At 48.4% G+C, this 19738-nt stretch overlaps 1 protein-coding gene across 2 annotated transcripts; it reads left to right on the forward strand.

The window, feature by feature from the left end:
- Positions 1–1377: 1377 nt before the first annotated feature.
- Positions 1378–15125, forward strand: OtopLc (Otopetrin-like c). Of its 2 annotated transcripts, none has more exons than XM_033383067.1 (7): positions 1378–1496; positions 3156–5281; positions 9521–10285; positions 10349–10466; positions 10809–10905; positions 10974–11156; positions 11234–15125. In XM_033383067.1, the coding sequence occupies exons 2-7, from the start codon at positions 3402–3404 to the stop codon at positions 12538–12540; spliced, it is 4350 nt and encodes a 1449-aa protein (XP_033238958.1). In that variant the 5' UTR covers positions 1378–1496; positions 3156–3401; the 3' UTR covers positions 12541–15125. The 2 variants fall into 2 exon arrangements, with proteins under 2 accessions (XP_033238958.1, XP_033238959.1); XM_033383068.1 differs by having other exon boundaries at positions 9524–10285.
- Positions 15126–19738: the final 4613 nt, after the last annotated feature.

Below are 19738 nucleotides of genomic sequence, written 5' to 3' on the forward strand. Positions count from 1 at the left end.
TTCCTGTTTAGGACTTTTAATATTACATTTTCGCTCTTTGTGTGCGTCAAGCAATAAAATATCTTGTACTAGCACTTACTTATCTGCATTATATTTGTGAGATAAGAACCTCCCCTCCCCAATCATCAGCTGCGGGTAGAATTTCGCATGAATTGGAATCGTTATCTGGAGTGGGCTGCTCGCTGTGGGCACTCTTTCGCCCGCCACTGTATGCAAGCAGTTTACTACACGCTATTCGTCACTCCTTCACCTGCCACTGCATACAAGCAGTTCACTGCGTTCAGAACTGCTTTGTTAGTTTGATTTTGAATTTGAAAGTATGAAAAGGCAGTATATATCGGGTATATGCTACAGAGAACCCTATTTATGATTGTAAACTAATGTAAATAGGTACAAAATTCTTATGAGCCCCTCAAAAACTCCAAGGTTTTAAGTAAGAGCAGTACAAAAAGATCCAACTAGCTAGAGGGGTGAAAAAGGTTTTGTACATTTGTTATGGTTTAATAACAGGAAGAATTCCTCCACAAAATGGCAGTTCCGATTCGTTTCAACACAGTTGACAGTTCTGGCTGAATTTCCTCATTCGTTTTCCTCATTACGCAGGCTCCGAGGCCCAACAATGAGACGCACTGACACCAGAACCCTTTCTACTCTCGCCGCCTGTCTCTCTTTCGCTTTTGTTTCATCTCTCTAATTCCCTTGATGTAAGCGACATTCCAGCACAGCCAGAGGAGTATCCCAGGGCAACACGCAGATGAGAACGCGATTGGGATTGGGGATGCCATGTTGGGGGGGTGCTGCGCACTTCTGTTGTTACCGGTTCGGCTCGTTCGGGTTCTATTGCTCTCGATGCTCCACAAACGAGTCACAATTGAGGCATCACAACGTAGTGACACTTTTCACACGCTCACAGGTCTCCCCCGCGCCGCTCCAAAGCACGTCCACCCTTCAGAGCACGATGGGATAGAGAGATCTAAACATTTATAATCTGTTTTGCATTATTGAAATACAATATCCTAGCAAATTGTTTATTATATCAAGGAATGGTAGGGATAGTGCTTAAAGGCATGACACACATTATCCATGAGCCTTCAGGCTTCGAATGGGATACGATACGCTGCCAGCTCTCACAAGTCCGGAACGGAACACGGTCAAGTGCGTAGTTATGAATCCCGGCTCGGTTCAATTGTGTTTGACAACCACCGTTCGTTCCCCCTCTCCTCTGTCCTACATATGTCTGTGCACTGCTTTTGCTTTGTTCTCTTCTCCAGCAGCTGCGCTCTCGCTGCCCTGCTCTCTCTCTCTCTCTCTCTCACACACACTCTCTTTGATACCAGAGGAGAGGCTGTGCTGTGGGTACTGTGGGGCTGTAGCCGTTGTTGTCGTCGTCTAATGGCGCAGCTTTGGCTTCGTACTGCCGCCCCGAACCGATGGCGTTTCATTCTAGAATTAAGTGCCGCCGCAGCAGGAGTCGACTACTGCGACAGGCGCTCCGTGTAAGTGTGTGTTTTTGTCCAGAGTGTGTGAGTGTGTTGGGTGTGTTGGTTGTGTGTGGTGTGGCCCCGTAAAGCCCGTTTGTATATGCCCCGGACCGAAACCGAAACCGAAACGGAAACCGACAGCGAAACAGAAATCATAACTGAGACCGAGTCTCGCGACTCATGCGAAGGAACCGAACCGCAATGCAGTGCGAAGTGCAGAGTGCAGTGTAAAAAAAACGGAGGAGAAGATCCAGGAAGAGGGAAAGGCGTCTAACGTCTAACGGTCTGTCTATTGGCAAAAAGCATATAAATTCCTTAATTTGTCAGAACAGAACAGATCAGATTGGTGTCCATCTGGCGGTACACAGGGGTACGGTACGGTACGGTACGGTACTCTCTCCTTTGAACAGGAGTAACGGTATGCAGCAATTTGAACTGTATTCATCCGGTTTTACGGGAGTGTGCGTGCGTTCGTGCGTGTGTGTGTATGGCTTTTAAAGGGCTTCCATCCAGTATGTACTGCCATCCAAGGGATTCTTCATGGTATCCCTCCAGGAGGAGTATATGGGCTTTCTAACGGTCCCTCTTAACGGTCTTCGGTGTGTATGTGTGTGGGTGTTTTTTTTTGCTTGTTTTTTTCTGTGCCGCAAATAAGTCTCATTGGTTTTTGTTGTTTGCCAAAAAATCCCTGCCCTACAAAAGCATACGCAGTATCCGTATTCGTATCCTCTTTTTTGAGGGGTTGCACACGCACACACACAGCCTCATATGTACATGATATTCCGAAGTTCACTCCGAACACACACACACAACCCCGCAGCGGAGATTCCCACCAAACAAACAAACAAACAGCAACAACAACAACAAACAGAAAGAAAATAGAGAAATAGAGCAACAACTTTTCCAGATAACCGTTTGGCCTGCTCCTGCTCCTGCTCCTCCTGGTCTTGCTCCCGTTGCTGTTCCTGTTCCTGCTCCTGTTCGTGCCCCTCCAACCCCTTACAAATTAATGCTTCCTCCTCCTCCATCCCCCTGGCGGTGGTTGATCAAACTACGCACTTACACGCACACATCTGTAAAGCAGGCACTGTTGCAGGACTTCGTACATAGTATGTATGTGTGTGTGTAGGATTTGTTGCGTAAAAAGTCAAATGCGCAGCAAAATGCAATGCCACGCCCCATGCCGCCCTCAACACAGCTAAAGAGAGAGACAGAGAAAGGGAGAGAGATGGAGTGAGAAAAAAGAGAGTGGGAGTAACATTGGAAGCTGGAGTGAAAGCAGTAAGAAAAGCCGGGGATTTAGTGGAGCAGCAGTGCAAGCAGTAGAAGAAGCAGTACAAGAAACTAGAGTGTGAGTGGGAGCAGTTGTATAAGGAGGAGACATGGTGCAAAGTGCAAGCAGTAGAATGAGTAGAAAATCGGTAAATGCATGCAAGCAGTGGTGAAAGCTGAAACCGGGCTTTTGATTGGAAAAGAGAGCAGGAGTGGAAGTAAAAGCATGAGTGGGAGTTGGAGTGGGTATGGGGAGTGAGAGTGGAAGTGGAATTTGCAAGCTCTGGAGTGAGAGAGCGAGGACTGCTGACTGCTGGCTCTCTCTTTCTGTATGGGTGTGTGTGTTTGTGTGTGAGCTTCCTGACACTCTTCCTGATGTTTGTGTTTGTGTGTGCATTCCAGGGATACACACACAATGTGCGTGCAGTGAAATGGAGTGAAAACGAGTGACCAGAAAAACAGCAAAAAAGCAAAAACAGAACAAAAGAAAAGAAAAGCAAGAAAAAAAACAGCAACAGTCGCTGCGCCCAGGCAACAGAGTGCGCCACCGATGTGAGCCGTGAGAGTGAAGGTATTTCCCCTGAAAAAAAACAAAAAGAAAAAAACAGCACGAAACCCCATAGTAAAACCAAAGAGAGAGTGAGAGATATGGATAGCTCGCCGGATCTGTCGCTGAAGCTGCGACGTGGGTCCAGTGATTCGCGGGACAATTTCTACATGGATTTCGCCCAGGGCATCGACTCGGACATCGAGGAGGTGGACACCAACGCGACCACCACGGCCGCCGCCAGCACAAGCACGAGCACCAGCATCACCACAGCGGGGGATGCACCACTGCCACCGCCGCCCCTCCCAACAGTCTCACTCAGCGAGGAGATGCTCCTGCTGGTGGCACCGCCACCACCCCCGCTGGCGCCGCTGCTCGGCCAGCCGCTGCCCACGCTGACGGAGGCGGAGGACATGCCGCCGACGCCCACACCGCCGCCGATGATCGGTCATCCGCAGGCGGAGCCGCAGCTCAGCCTGGACTTGAGCATCGATATGGAGATGAGTCTGGACGCCACCTCGCCGCCAGGATCGCCCATCAATTCGGTGCTGGAGCTTGAGCTCATTCCGCCGCCGCCCCTTTCCCCCATGGAGGATGCCGGCCTGCGGACGGACGTAGACGACGATGGCGAGGAGACGGACGATGCGGAGGAGGCGGCAGCAGTGCCGCCGATGCTCATCCCCCCTCCCCCCATGACAGAGGAGTCTAGGGATGGGGCTGATGGTGCCGCAGCAGATGAGGAGGCAGAGGACGAGGCAGAGGCAGAGGAAGAGGAGGATGAAGAAGATGATGATGATGATGACAAGTCCACACCGCCACCACCATTGCCGCCACTGCCCTCAAATCTGTCGTATGTCCAGGGCAACGTCACCCCGCCCCTGACCAAATCCCCCTCGAACTCACCATCGCCACCGGTGACGCCACCGCCCTGCCCGGAACTGAATCTCACGCGAATGGTGTCGCCACCGGCGCAGCACATCAGTCAGATACCACCACTGACGCCCTCCTCCGAGAGCGACCAAGAATCACAGCCCGATTCCCCAAATCCACGATCTCTGCCAGAGCCAGAGCCAGAACCAGAGCCAGAGCCAGAGCCCGAAACGCAAGAGGAGGAGGAGCCAGAGCAGGAGCCTAAGGAGGAGCTAGAACCAGAACCAGAGCCCGTGAGCGGCAGGGATTACAGCCGGTCGCTGGACAACGAGGATGAGTCGACCACCATTACCACTCCACCGAGCAACGGGTATTCGGCCTCCTCGATCATTGCCCCACCGCCAGAGCACTTTGCGGAGTTGGATGAGGACAGCGTGGGCGGAGGAGCAGGACGTGGGCTCTTCATTCCTCCGCCGCCCCTGAGCATGGACATGGAGGAGCCAGAGCCCTACGAGGAGCCCATTACCCAGGAAGACGACGAGGATCCCCTATCCGTGGACAGGGAGGAGGGACACGCCGACAGCATCAGCTCCCCACGAGCCGCGAGCATCGCCAGCGGCGGCATCATGTCCACCAGCGGGGCCATAGCGGCCATGGCAGCCAACGCCGCTCCTGGCAGCGGCTCTCCCAAGCTCTCGGAGAGTCGCGGTCCCAGCCGCACCGGCAGCCAGCGCTCCGCCACTGCAGCGGGCATTCTCTCGCCACAGGCATCCCTCAAGTCGCAGGCATCCATCAAGTCGCAGTCGCTATCCCACTCCCAGTCGCACTCGCAATCCTCCGGCAAGAGTCCCGTGGCATCCATCAAGTCCAGCTCCCAGCGTGTCCAGAGCCCGCCCGTGGGCGAAGGGGCTCCGGTCATGCCTTCGCCGCCACTGATGCGCAGTCCGCCGCCGGAGCAGGCCCGCCAAATGCACAGTCCGCCAAGGATCACAACGCCGCCGCGCGTCTGCAGTCCTCCACTGGTCAGCAGTCCACCCAAGCTAGCGGAGACGGCAGCAGCAGCCGCCGCAGCCGCCGTCACAGTCACAATCAAGGATCAGCCGATCGTCAGGTAAGCCACAGCCCAGAGGCGGGAGAACCCATAGAAGTTTTGATTTGTAGGATGGGTGGTTGATTGATATTTCAATCATTTGGATGGGTGATCACTTAAAGAAGATTCCTTTCAATCGATGGAATTCTTTGGGGATCATTTATTCGATATTTGAATACGGATATGAATATATGGAGATTGCTAAGATTCAAAAACAGATTCAAATTAAAGTTGTGGGACTCCGCGAAGAGCTCTTCATCGATCGAATTCACATGGAATCACTGATGATTCTCACTCTAAAAAAATCTACCAGCCCCAAACGCCTATCTAATTGTCACATCGTGTCTGGCGTTTGGGGCGTCTATTATCCCCTGGCTGTCCTTGTTCTAGCACTTTACTAATTGCATAAGCTGCTCATCATCATCAACATCATCATCATTATGAGAAACAGCAGCAGCAGCATCCTCATCATTGCACTCAATCTCTCGCCTAACTACATTCCCAGCCAGGCAGCCAGTGCATTCTCATAGTCATCAGCCTCCATTAGTCTGCTGCTAATAGCTCTACAAAAACTGTTTAACTCGTACGGCGACTCAACCCACAACCCTCAACCCCATCCCCCGACTCTGCCCCATCTCTGTTATCCAGCATCCTCCATTTGACGTTGTCTGCATCCTTCTCCCCTTCATTCCGTTGTGCATTAATTAAACATCACGTTTCCAGTGCAACACCCTGACAAGTTTCACGCCGAAGCCATAGTCAGAGCCACAGCCAGAGCCGGTGTCACACGACGTATGCGGCATTTGAAGTGCGTATACAGGTCCGACTGCCTGCCTTCTGCCTTCTACCTTCTGCCTCCTGCCGGCCGCCACTCGATTGGCTTGACATGCACAAATTGTTGCAAAGCGGAATGTATGCAAAAAAAAAAGAGCTACAGGATTCTCCCGGCCAGTCACCTGGGGACTCCTGCAGCACAATGTTGTCGTCTGGCCGTTGCCATGCCCATTATACGTATTACGGGACTAAATTGCCGCAAGGCACCGCAAACACCACACAACCACCGCACCATCGCACCACCGCCCGCACTTAAGCACCACGCACCCTTAGCCCGACCGCAAAATAGGTCAATTGAAAGTTTGTTGTGCCTTGTGTTTGGACGAGTGCCACGACCCCAACAAGAGTCCGTCCCGTTTTTGTTTCAATTGCGGTTTCTGTTTGCCCTCTGTCCAGATGCAACGACTCCCAGGAACCAGGCTCCACCCCACCCTTAATGGACATTTCCAGGCCAGAGTACGCGGCCAATTCTTTTGTATGTCTTGTGCCCCAATGAATACTTGATGCCCTCCGGCCGCAGACATTTTGAGAGAATACCGGAGGGTCGAGCAGGAAATTAGCAAATCAAATTGTAGTACGAGCAAAAGCTAGACACGAAAGGTTAGGCGGGTCATCGGGGTCACCTGATGCGGAAAGCCGAGTGTTGTCGTTCACTTTTTATGCAAACTTCCCTGATCCACATTCCATTTCCATTTACATTCCTTTAAGCGATCGATTTGTAATTGAGAATGCAGATATAGTGATATGTGGTCGGGGTCACCTATTCCTAAGAATGATTCAGTGATCACCAAGGATCTTAGCCAACCTAACCATCATCTGAGATGAGGCTGCGCTATTTGTTCATATTGGTATTATGTGCACCATCAAGTGGCTCAAGTGAACCGAAGAAACGCGCAGATCCGAACCAGTCGAAGGGCGGTGTCGAATGACCCTTAAAAGTGACCCCGACACACAATAATTAACTTTCAACCAGGTTTGCCTGGTTTGTGTTCACTGTACACCACTGCAATTGAATGGAAATGGAAGGGCCCTGGAAGGGTTCTGTCGCTTTTCGCCCTCTGTGACTTTGTGGCATGCACCCAGTCCCAGTCCCTGTCCCACTCCCACAGCACTCCCGGGACTTTATTCATCATCCATTTATGCAACAGTCGAGTGGGAAGGAAGGAAGGGAGCAGGACCTGGCTGGGGACTGAGGACTGTGGCTGTTGTATCGTCGGGTTAACAACCCCAACGAAAAAAAGCAAAACAGGAGAATGACGCCATAAAGTATGCAGCACGCTTTTAGAAATCTGATTACAAGTGCGCTTGAGTGCATGACCCACACAAACCACAGGCTCACACATACACACACACACAATACACTCTGCAAGCACTCGACACGCGCTAGAGCATTGTTTGCCCCGTCTCCCGCTTGTTGCATGGTGGCGGCTGCGTCGCTAGCTGTGCTTTGGCCTCATGTCAAGGTTATTTGATAAGCCCCACCCCCCGCCTAGGGCTAGAACTTGTTGCGATTCCAGTTCCTTGTTTGCATTTGCATTCGTAATCCTCCATATGCCATAATGATGCCCTGCCCATGCTCTTCTCCGGAAGGAGAATCCTTTCAAGGATGTCAGTGATTTGAATGTGAATAAATGATGCGCGGCATGATCGCGGATGGCATGGGAGGCGTGTGAAGCAGGTATTCAGTCTCATATTTGGGGAGTGCTTCCTGAAGCACCACCTGTCAGGCAGCCCTCATGGGGGTCATGTGTCGTGTCATGCGGTGTTTGGTGTTTGGTGTTCGGTGTGTGGGGGGCCCCGTCTTAATTAAACATCGCAATCACATGCACGAGCCCAGAGCATATTTCATATTTCCATTTGGCCAGCAAACAAACATTGTGTGCCATCCATCTAATGCCAGACAGACAGCTAGCTGCCTCTGCCTCTCCATTCAGTACGGTGCGGGCCAACAGTGGTATTTCATTCTGTTCTGTTCGCATTCAGAGTACAAAGAATACTTGCAAATGAATAAGTGGTTGTACATCCCAATCCTCACTGATCTGTTGCAATCATTCCAGGAGACTAGCTACATATAAGATACATTTTACCAATCAATAATCCAAAGTACTACCTTCAATCTCTTGATTGTCGATCGCTTTAGCTTTAGCTTACACCCCCATTCTCTTCGTTAGAAGACATCAGAGCTCACGTTCAGTCCACGATTCCTTACTATAGACCCTCCACAGAGCTTTCTTTGATTTTCTAGCCACCCGATCGCAGTTCTTTGGCTATGGCTATGGCTATGCTCTACTGCTACTGAAACGCACTGTACCATACATATTTGTACAGATTTGTGCTCTGTGGCACTAGACGACGATTAGTCTCAATTGCTTTCGAGAATGGGACAGTCGGGACGGGAACTTCCATTCATTAAGTTTCGTGTGTTTCTGTTTGGTATCGCATCTGTGATTAAGTGCAATTTACGAGCACACGCTGTTTGTGTATCTGTATCTGTGCCTGTATCTGTGTCCCCCACCTTGGGAATGGAATACTACTGTACGGGCGGGAATGGGGGTAGAGTGGGTTCCCATCCGGAAGGCAACCTCCTAAATGTACCCTCCAAGCACACAAGTCTATAAATACATAGGTGCTATTCTCGTATTCTCGACTTCCAGAGCAGTGATCCATCTAGATGTAGATCCAGATTCAGGTCTCAGCGATCTCAAAGTTCAACAGGCCATTCAGATCCAGCGAAAGTCAAGTTCAATGAATCGTAATCTTGCGAAGCAAATTCCGGGATATCTTTATACATATATGCTATATGTATACACTGAGAGGAATTTGTGAAGGGATTTACGATAGAGAACAGGGAATATCTAACATAGTATACGGTGCTAGTTAAAGGAAGTGAAAGATATTTCAAGATTATAGGATTCCTTTGAAGTCGATTATTCCCTGAATCATACTTTGTAATCTGGCCCCAGCTCCGAAGGGATTATGACTATGACTCCTTTTGTAGTAAGCAAACCATAATTTACATCCTACATCCCACATATGTATATTCGCAAACTGGTGGCTTTTCCCCTCAGTGTAGCATACATATAGATATGTACATTTGCGTGATCATTTGTGGTCCGTTCGCACAATGACGACGGAAATGTCTGGCATCCGATATAATGGAAGCCGCCACACACCGATGCACCGTATAAAGAGATGCTTGTACGTACCACTGATTCGAAGGGGGGATTCTGATTCCGATTCCGTCCATTATTTAATTAAGCCGTCTCTCCATGCATCTGTATCTGTATCTGTGTGGTTGTGTCTGCAACAGTATCTCAATCCAAATCCGAATCGGTGGCTGCCTCTGCAAAACCGAGGACGGGCTTTGGGGCCATCATTCAGTGAACCAACGTCAACCATGCATTCCACATCCTCATCCATTTCCAGCAGCAGCAGCAGCACCGCCGAGCCACCGATCGCAACACTGAGCTTCCAGGATGAGCAGAAGACCCAAACGCCACAGCCACAGCCACAGCTGCAGCCACAGCCGAAGCCAGTGACTACTCAACCACGGACGCACTTCACCAGCAGCCACCATCACTACCATTTGCCGCACCAGTTCCAGCATCCGCACCACCAGAACCACCACACGCACAGCGTTCGCGTACCCACGCCCACTGTCCCCAGCAGCTATGCCCCGCCGCCGCCACCGCCCACCGATGACGGCTTCCCCGAGTACAGCCGCAAAAGCTATATCCCGGCCATGGCCGCTCCTGTCCTCAGCTCTTCGCTGCTGTCAGCAGCCTCCGGCGAGGGTGCCGCAGCCCATGTGACGGCGGCCATTTCGCCTGGCCGCGCATCGGCCCGCTCCGGCTCCCAGCACCATGTGACCATCGACGAGTCCAGTCTGCCGCGCAAGAGCAGCGTCAGCGTGGTAGAGGCCTCGGCCGGACCCAGTGGCATTGTCGTCGGTGGCGGCGACGGGGACGGCGATCGCGACGTCGGAGGCGGCGGTGGTGGCGGTGGCGACAGCTCCGATCCACCATCTTCACCTGGGAGCAGCTCCCAACAGGTGAGCGGCAGCCAGGCGGACGGACAGCTGGCCTTGATGTACCACTCGCACCAGCTGACCAATTATCCGGCCATCCTGCCGGCCATCAAGCGCACCCATCGGCCATCGTTCGTCTATCCGCCAATGCCCAGGGTCAAGGCGTAAGTTGAAGATGCCTCAGATCACTAAAATGATTCTCTCTAATTGATGTTCTCTCTTCGCAGTGGCGATGCTCTGGCCACACTTTTCTCCGCCCTGTACGGAAAGCTGCTGGTGGTCATGGGCGTGGCATTTCCCATGGCCGAGGTTATTTCCACCTACATACCGCCATCGTTCTACGAGGTGAGTGAACAGTGTTGGCAAATTCTTAGCAGTGTTTGAAAGGGAAACATAGAATGAGGAAAGAATTGCATTCAAAAATAACTTCTTTCGGCTTACATTTATCGAAATCAAAACGATTTCGTGCTTAGTTCATTCCAAGTCATTAAACATATTTTTTGATTAGAAAACCATCTCTTCAGAATTGTAACTTCTTCAAATTTATGTCCGGGCGTCGTGCGATTGTGACCCTTGGTTGAAAGAATGAAAGAATTTCATTCGAAAATCCGCAAAATGGAGCATTTGGACGAACCCATTCACACAAATAGCTTTCAAATCATTTCAATAATCTCGTACTCTTTTCAGGTATACTATCTATATTTGTATATTGGTAGCATGATCTTTCTGCTGTTCATGTACGCCACGTTGCTGTGGGGTCGCCCCAAGCTACCAACACCCATGGGTAAGTGCCGCCTGCCACTGGTGAGGGGGAGATGAGATGCATCATAATAAATCCTTGTCTTTGTGCAGCCACATCACCGAATAAAACAACAAAGACCAGCACCTCGGACAGCATGGACGAGTCGGACACGGACAGCACCTCGAACCATCGGCGCCTGCCACCGCCCATCCAGGTGCGGCGTCCATCCCTGCTGTCACCCCTGGGCAGGCAGCATCACTATGGCAGCTTCTATCTGCGCATGGGCGCTGTGGGTGAGTGTCCCTGATGGTCCTCCGCCTTCTCTCAGTGTCCCCATGGAAACTAAATGCCTTTTGAAACGTTCTTATAGCTTTCGGGATTGGCAGCATGATCTATTCGGGTCTGGAGTTTGGGCAGTACTTTGAACTGAATCCGGACACCAAGTGCCACAATGTGCTGCTAGCATTGACGCCGGCCACCCGGATGGCCTTCATCTTCATCCAGATGTACTTCATCTTCCTGAACAACGAGCAGATCAAGGTGTACCGCTACAAGATCATCGCCCGCTTCGGCCTGATGCACATGATCGGCACCAATCTGGCCGTCTGGCTGAACGTGCTCATCCAGGAGACGAAGCACGAGATTCTCACCTTTTACAATCCGGAGAACCGCACGCTGCGCATCTCGCATCGCATTCCGGGCCACTCACGCGGGCATGCCGTCATTCCAGTGCACGATCCGACGGCGCACTTGAGGGTGGCTCGAGGCCTGAAGGGCCCCTACCAGATCTTCGAGTGCCGGCGCACCAACATCATCGGAACTTTGGTGCAGGACGCCTCGCCCTTCCTTTTTCCGTGCACCATCGAGTACTCGCTGATCTGTGCCGCCATCCTGTACGTCATGTGGCGCAGCATCTCGCGACCACAGAGCAATCCGCCGCAACGCCCGGACATGATCAGCTCGCCGATGAAGCGCTCACCCCACCACTACTCCGTGGACTGTGCACGGGCCCACAAGGGCCTCTTTGTGGGCATCCTCATCCTGGTGCTGACCATCATCTCGCTCATCATATTCTTTGTGCTGATCTCGCGGCCGGAGTTCGTCTCGATGGCCGTCACCGAAGTGACCATATGCGAGCTTCTCATCTACGGCACGGCCACGATCGCCACTCTGGTGGGGATGATCCAGATCCGGCATCTGCAGTACGATGCCTACCGCAGCTTTTCTCTGGACGATATCCTGCTGGTGGGCGCCCAGACGGGCTCCTTCCTGTACAACATCTTCACGGTGATCGCGGGCCACTTTACGCTGCGCAGCGACGACATGCTGGTGCCCATCAATGCCCTGGCCTCAATCGTGCAGACCGCCTGCCAGACGATGTTCATTCTGGACGCCAGTCGACGCCAGGCCGTCAGCCCCGAGCACATCCGCAAAAAGCCCGGCCGGGAGATCGTCACGTTCATGCTGGTGGTGAACCTGGCCATGTGGGCGATCAGTACGCTGGAGAAATCGCGCGCCGAATCGCATCCCATCCAGCTGAACTTCTACGGGCTGTGGGCCTGGACCATCATCACGCATGTGTCCATGCCGCTGGCCATATTCTATCGCTTCCACTCGACCGTGTGCCTGTGCGAGATCTGGAAGCGGGCCTACAAGCTGAAGCCCACGTATATGTGAGAATTCGCCCGCTCGCGCATTCAGAGCATTGCGCAGCAGCAGCAATTCTGCGAGGATCTCAAGACGAACCTCTCCTACTGCTACTGCTCCACGACCCTCGCCGGCGGCGAGCTGGAGACCGTCGAGGAGGTGGACAGCGGTGAAAGTGCCAACACCAACACTGGAGAGGCGGCAGGTTCGGGATCGGGTTCGGGTTCAGGTTCAGGATCCGGTTCGGGATCCGGTTCGGGATCGGGAGCGGTGCCTGAAGATCAGGAGAAGATTGAGGCTGAGGCTGGCAAGGAGGAAGTGAAAGATGCCCTGGGCGGCGACAGTGGGCGGCGTGCACTGTCGCCGCAGAGCCTCAACACGGAGAAGGCCTTCTGTCCGGTCTACGTCATAAATGGTGAATGAGTTTACGCGCACTTTGAGTTCATTGACGCAACAAGCGGCCATGAGCTCAGCTTTGTTTAGGATACGCACCCGCCATAAGCCATAAGCCATAAGCCATACGTCATAAGCCACACAAGAGAAGGAGCACCAGTAGCACCCACCACAGCGCACATCACCCACCAAAATCGTCATGAAACCACCATCATTTTTGGGGCGGGTGCCAAGCAAAAGAGATAATCCCTATCCCCCTCAAACGAAAACAAAAAATAAAACAAAAAAACATATCCGCCAAATCGGAAACGGAAATCAGAAACAAAAACAGAAACGGAAAGGCGATGCATAAATAATCGCAAGCCCACGCAATATCGTAAATGGTTTAATCAATATGACAGTTCTGGTAGATAATACCCGTACTCGTACTCGTATCTGTAGGTGGATATTCAGAGCATATACAAAAATATACCCTAAAAGTGTTGACTGTCTCTCTTTCGACCGAATCATGCATTTTATATATATGATATATATACTAGTATTGTATTTATATATAGAGACTGACTGCTGACTGTGTGGGTTCTTCGAGCAATCACCACACCATGAAGTATTCATCTAATGATCCTAAAGATCATAGAACTAAATACAATATAAAACGGTATACGCATAGAGCATATATACATATACTACTAGAGTCCTGCAGGAATATCCAAAGTGTTCACAAGCACTCACAAAACTCTTTCGAAATTGCTCAAACAATCTCTACCAGAAGATCATATGGAGAAGGCGTTCAGTCCCGTTCTGCTCGAATGCTTCGAAGTATTTCAAAGTGTGTCGAAGGACTGATTCGGTTGTGTGTTCATGCAGGAAGTGAAAGAGCAGCAAAAAAAAAATTGAAAATAAAGAAGAGCTGAAAGAGAAGGAGATGATTCATCAACCCCACCAAAAATCAACCACAGAAAGTTTATAAAAAAAAACACCACTCGTACTACATAGTAGACGGTATAGACAGTATAGCACATAAATATATATACACATACTCGTATGTAGATGGTCTATGCTATCCATAACACCATTCCCTACCATCATTCCCCTACCCTACCATCGCCTATCGCCCCACATTAATGGATCGTTTGTTGAAACTCCTAGTTTATCACAGCGTTAATAATGCATTTTATTAAGTAATTTTTGGATGGGTTAAGATCTTGTTAGGACCTTGTTTGCCACCCCAGAAGCGGATAGGTTTTTTGTGATACAAATTTGTGTTTTTGCTTGTTCCGATTTAAACTGATTCTTTAACTATTATATTAACCAAATCTTTCAGTATTAAAAAGCAAAAAAACAAAACAAAAAAAATTAAAGAAAAATGGATAAAAAGCTCAAAAACTGTAGAGAGACAAATCACCAGATAACACCTACTATAAGGCGCACAAATCTACATATATAGATTAAAGCAATTTTAAGGATATATATGAATATGAATGTCTGTTTTTTTTGTGTCTACCATAAGGGTATAAGATATATCTATGCATATACTATATATACATATAGGATTAGACTCCACATACATTTACGATACGCGATTGTCTTGTATATTTTGTCAATGCCAAAGAGTTCTTTAAGCTTAAGTTGAGATTACTTTCCTCTTCGATACTGATACTGATACTGACGATGGTGTGAACGACTTGACCATCCGACCGACTCATCCATTGTACTATATTCAAACGTTATTAATGCCAAAACTGATACCAAAAATAGTACGAAGAAGAACCACGAACCACATGAACCACAAAGAGATGAACACTTATACATAATAAATTAGTTATTTCAATTTTATACTCGATACTAAATTTTTAAACTAGAATTAAACTGTAACTTTGTATGCATTTTCTTATATATGTATTTATTGTACACCGACTTTGGACACTGCTCAAAAACAAAAAAACCAAAAAACGAAAAAATTAAAAAAATCAAATTGAAATTGTATTACTTAGAATTTATTGTACTCTACTCGTAAGTAGAAGTTGGGCTATGAAATGCCACGAAACTCATTAGAGGAACTCCTATTCCGAGTATTAGGAAAACCGGATTCAAACGAATCGGTTCGAACACGAAACAAAAAATAACATTTTAAGCAAAATAATAAAGAGAAAACAAAAAAAAAAGTAACAACATATAGTATTCAAGTTATACCCAAAAGCAAAACCAAAACCAATTGAAAATCAAAATAAATGTAATACTCGTAATTGTGGGACGCAATTGAACGTCCTAACAATTCCATTCCAGTTCCATTCGATATTTACTGGTCCATTGCCAACTTTCGCCGCTCCTAATGTTCCATTTCCATCTTTTTGTACAAGGGAAGGAATTTCGGGAAGAAATCTCAGATTGACATCCATTCTTTAGATCCATTTTAATCGTGCTTATATTTCACTGTTTCATTCCAGCGGTTTCGAGAAAAATCTGTGCTTGCTTTCTACAGATATAAAGACATCTAATTGAAAAGAGATTCCACTGAAAGATTTCTCAATCATCTCACAACAAACTCTATGCTTCGTAAGCAACAGCATTGTAAAGAGAAATATCCTACTGTTCCATTGAAATTATAATTGATTCATATATTGATTGATATATATATACATATATATATATATACATATATGATTCAATGATACCAATAAGATTATCCATAGTTAAGGAATTTAGAAAATATAAATATAAATATATGTAATGTTCTATGATATTATAGTCTCGACTTGCATGTGGATTGTGTGTTTCTATAAATATGGATGTTTCTGTTATATTTGACACAAGTCAACTTGTTCTAATCATTCCAATGGGGATGTTTCATTCCCCTAAAGGTATTCCACTAATTTATCATGTTGGATCGTAATGTATCACTGTTTCTTTCCATTCCATATTCGCATTCCACTGTTCCATTGTATTCCTTTCCCTAGATATATGTAACTCGACTTAACCCGAAACAAGGAAGTTTGTATTAAGTGTTACAAGTATTTATATTAACAATAATGCCTATGAAGATAATAAAAAGAAATACATCAAAACACCAAAACCCGCAACCCGAAATCAAAGCCAGGAAACAGACAACAGAAAGCAGAAAACAGATAAAAGTAATAAACTAGTCGTGAATGTTCCCCCAAATGCTATATTGACTATAAAAGTGCAGTAAATATGCAATAAATATGAATAATAAATTGAAACGTAATTCGATTACTATAAAAAAAGACGCCTTGACTGTTGTTTTTATATGTGGGTCACGTTGAGCTGGTCCTGCTCCTTCGGAGAAGCCCGGGGGACTGGGGCTGGGACTACATACAATTATGGGCGTAACGCGTTACAAAATTAGTGTAGAGGGGCGAGAGGCGCAGGAGCAGATACATTTACATTTACAAATACAGATACAGAACTGAATCTGAATCTGAAGCTGGAACTGGAACTTCGGAAAGTGTAATGTACTCGCAATTGTATCGGAAATGACTGCAGGCATGTACCCATGAGGATGGCACGAGAAGCACCCCGAATCCGAACTCGAGCCCGAAGCCGCAAGGGCTCCTATGGCTGGAGCTGGAGCTGGAGCTGCTGCTGCTGCTGGAGCCAGTGGGTGCGTGCAACGCCAGAGCGAGATGGAGCGCAGATTACCCCAACTAGAGCTCCATCTCTCTCCATCTCTCGCTATCTCTCTCTGTGGATGCTATCCCCTGATTTTCACTGCAATTTGTGGATGCTGTTTGGGGTGCCTATATACTCGGGCACCCGTGCGACGGTGCGACGCTGCGAGTATGCGTGCCACTGGTTACCCGGGATTTGAACCACGCCCTGGCCAACCGAGCTGCCCGAAAACTAGGTTAGCTCCTCCGCGGGACAATACGGCTATGATATAGGGCTTTGTTTGTCCAGCACATCCAGGAGGCCAGGCTCTAATTCAATTAGCATTCGATGCCACACGTCCACCCATCCGTCGATCCATCCGTCCATCTACACACACAACGGGGAGGCCGGCAGGCCTTCTGTGGGCGAGCCAGGTTGCAATTAGGTACGATTTCAGATCCAGGGTTTACATAAATGCACCCTGTTTGGCGGCAAACTAAAGCACCCAAAAGGTGAATGTCCTTTGGCAGGATCTGGCGCATGCGTCCTGCCAGAGCCAGAACCAGAACCAGAGCCAGAGCCAAAGCAGCGCCCCTCTCTCAACCACCAAGGCCCCACCCTCACTCACTCAACCACTCCCCCCTGTTATGTTTTGTGTCAACGCCTTGGCGTTGCATCTTTCGGGTGCCTGCCCCTGTCGCACCTTTTTGGGCATTAACGCCTCTTAGCCGCTGGCCTCCCTGCGGAGTGACCACTGGAGTGGGTCCCCGTGACAGGAACTCCCTAGCCACTCGCTAGCTGTCGTTATCTTTAATCTGATTATTCAGTTGTAAAAACTTTCATTGACGAAGAGAGAGGGAGAGGCAGCCCCAGCCCCAGCCCCAGTCACATCCCCAAATGCAATCGTAGTTGGTCCTTAAGCTTAGAGGAAGTCGTATCCCTTATGCATACTCGTAATTAAAATGGAGTTCCATGTAGTTCTCCGCGATGTTTTTATGGATCAGAGTTTTTGTGCACAATTGTGCATATGCAGAACTAAGTAATTCTGACAGCCAACACACAAGTACAGTGGAGACTAACCAAAGGATGCCACTACCTAGATACTACGCTTTTATACAGACTGAAATCTATTTGATAATCAGCAGGAATAACCTACGGAGATTTTGTCTTTACGGAAGAAAAGACTTTGGAAAATTTTAGGTCCAAATGAGTCAAAGGTTTTACAAATTCGTCGACCCATCGAATCGTTGATCGATTCGTAATTGCAACATCATCTCTTGCATTCGTTCAGTATATTGCGATGAAGGCTGAGCTCTTGGTTCACAAGAAGTTAAAATAACTCTGCCATCAAATCAATACAGTGTTATTGAGCCCCAGATTCTACACCTTTAATATATCTACCTGGAAGGTATCATAACGCATCTATGTAACTATACGTATTTCTTGAGTATACCTTATGAGCTCCGGAAGTTCAAATACTCAATGTCTTGTAACTGTTTCGATTTCATTTTTGTGAGACAATGGAAGTACCCCCTATATATTATTATTGTTCAATATATGTATGCACATAGCTTCGCGGAAAGGAGATTCCCTTAAGTTTCGCCCAAGATGTGGTCACTGGCCCATCTGGTAGTCGACGTCGAGTGACTACTATAGGGCGCCTTTCAATTATTGACATCTCTCGTGTTGTGTCGCTGTGTGTGTGTGTGCGTGGCTTAATTATTCAATCTGTCGCATAGAAATACGAGTAGTATTCACATTCACGTGCTTTGGCCACATTTCAGACAATCATCAAAAAAAAACGACATCTCAGGCCGGCGCTATTATCGCCCTGCCTTTGCTTTCCCATTCGTCCAGCGAATGGCGTGGGCAGCGTACAACAAATAGCAGCAGCAGCGCAACAGAAAAACGGCGGAGCAACAACAAACCAAAGCGCGAGAAGCAACAAGAGAGGAAGGATAGGTTCGTGGCCGAAGTATTGGATACCCTGGCTGATCCATCGGTCCCATGGCAGATTGAAACTACAGATTTTTGTATAGCATCCGATTGCTATCCCATCCTATTTCCCTGAGATACACAGTGACCAGGTACACAGGATATGTACATATTTATACCTATAGATATATGTAGTGAATTATATTTATCTCTAAATTACTCATCATACCTTCTCCTGTCGAGGGTATCACAACAAACGGCGAAACACGAATATCGTATATTCGTACTCGTACGTGATACGCCGGCTGCGACGCCACGGCTGACTGTTGCGTTGCGTTTGCCCGTGTCGCTGCTGACGTCGCTGTCGCTGTCAGCGTCGCTTAGGTGGTTTTTTGCACTACCATGCGCAAGGGGGGGGTGTGTGGGCTATCGTATTGCGTTACATTGCTGTCGCTGTGCCTCTGCCTGCGTCTCTGTCGCAGCGGGGTGGTTTCTACGTTTCGGTCTGGCGCTGTTCTGCTTATACCCGGTACTCAATGGAGTGTAAGGGGTATATTCTATTCGTGTAGATCTGTGTAACAGCCAGCATGAGGTGTTTTATCACACTCTTCCTCGAGAAAGAGAGGGAGGAATGAGGACAACAAGTACCGCCGTCTACATACATACATACATAAGTATGAATATATTTGTAGACAGGTATGTACAGGGTACTGATTGCGTCGTGACTCACATATTGGACTCGTTTTGGCTCTTTCATTTCGCCGCTTCTGCTTCTGCAACTGCCACTGCTTCTGTCTGGGCTCCTGCCTATGCTTTTTCGCTGCCTCTGCCTCTGATTCTGCTGCTATTACTGACACTGCTATTGGCTCTGCTCTGGCTCTGTTCTGGCTCTGCTCTGGCTCTGCTATTCCGCTGCTTCGGTGAAAATACCAAACAACTTGATTGTGATACGATATTTCGCCGCATTTCGAAGCGTTGCGAGCGATTGGAAGGGTCATACCGGTGCCTGCCACTTCCACTTTTCAACTTCCACTTAAATATTAACAATATATTACCACAATTGCAACAGCAACAGAATCAGCCACAACTACGACTTTTTATAAACAATCGAATCGAAAGTGGAATATTGAACAGATTCGACTCCAAAGTAGTTGATCGTTTTAATTATTAATGAATTAAAGTGCAATTCTTATAGCGTTGCTCATAGACTGGATTGTGTCGGTTGATGCTGCTGCTGTTGCAGATGTGGTAGCAATTGTCGCTGGCTGCTGCTGCCCCCCTCTCGCAATTG

The sequence above is a fragment of the Drosophila pseudoobscura genome, chromosome X (assembly GCF_009870125.1).
Source record: "Drosophila pseudoobscura strain MV-25-SWS-2005 chromosome X, UCI_Dpse_MV25, whole genome shotgun sequence".
Lineage (NCBI taxonomy): Eukaryota > Metazoa > Arthropoda > Insecta > Diptera > Drosophilidae > Drosophila > Drosophila pseudoobscura.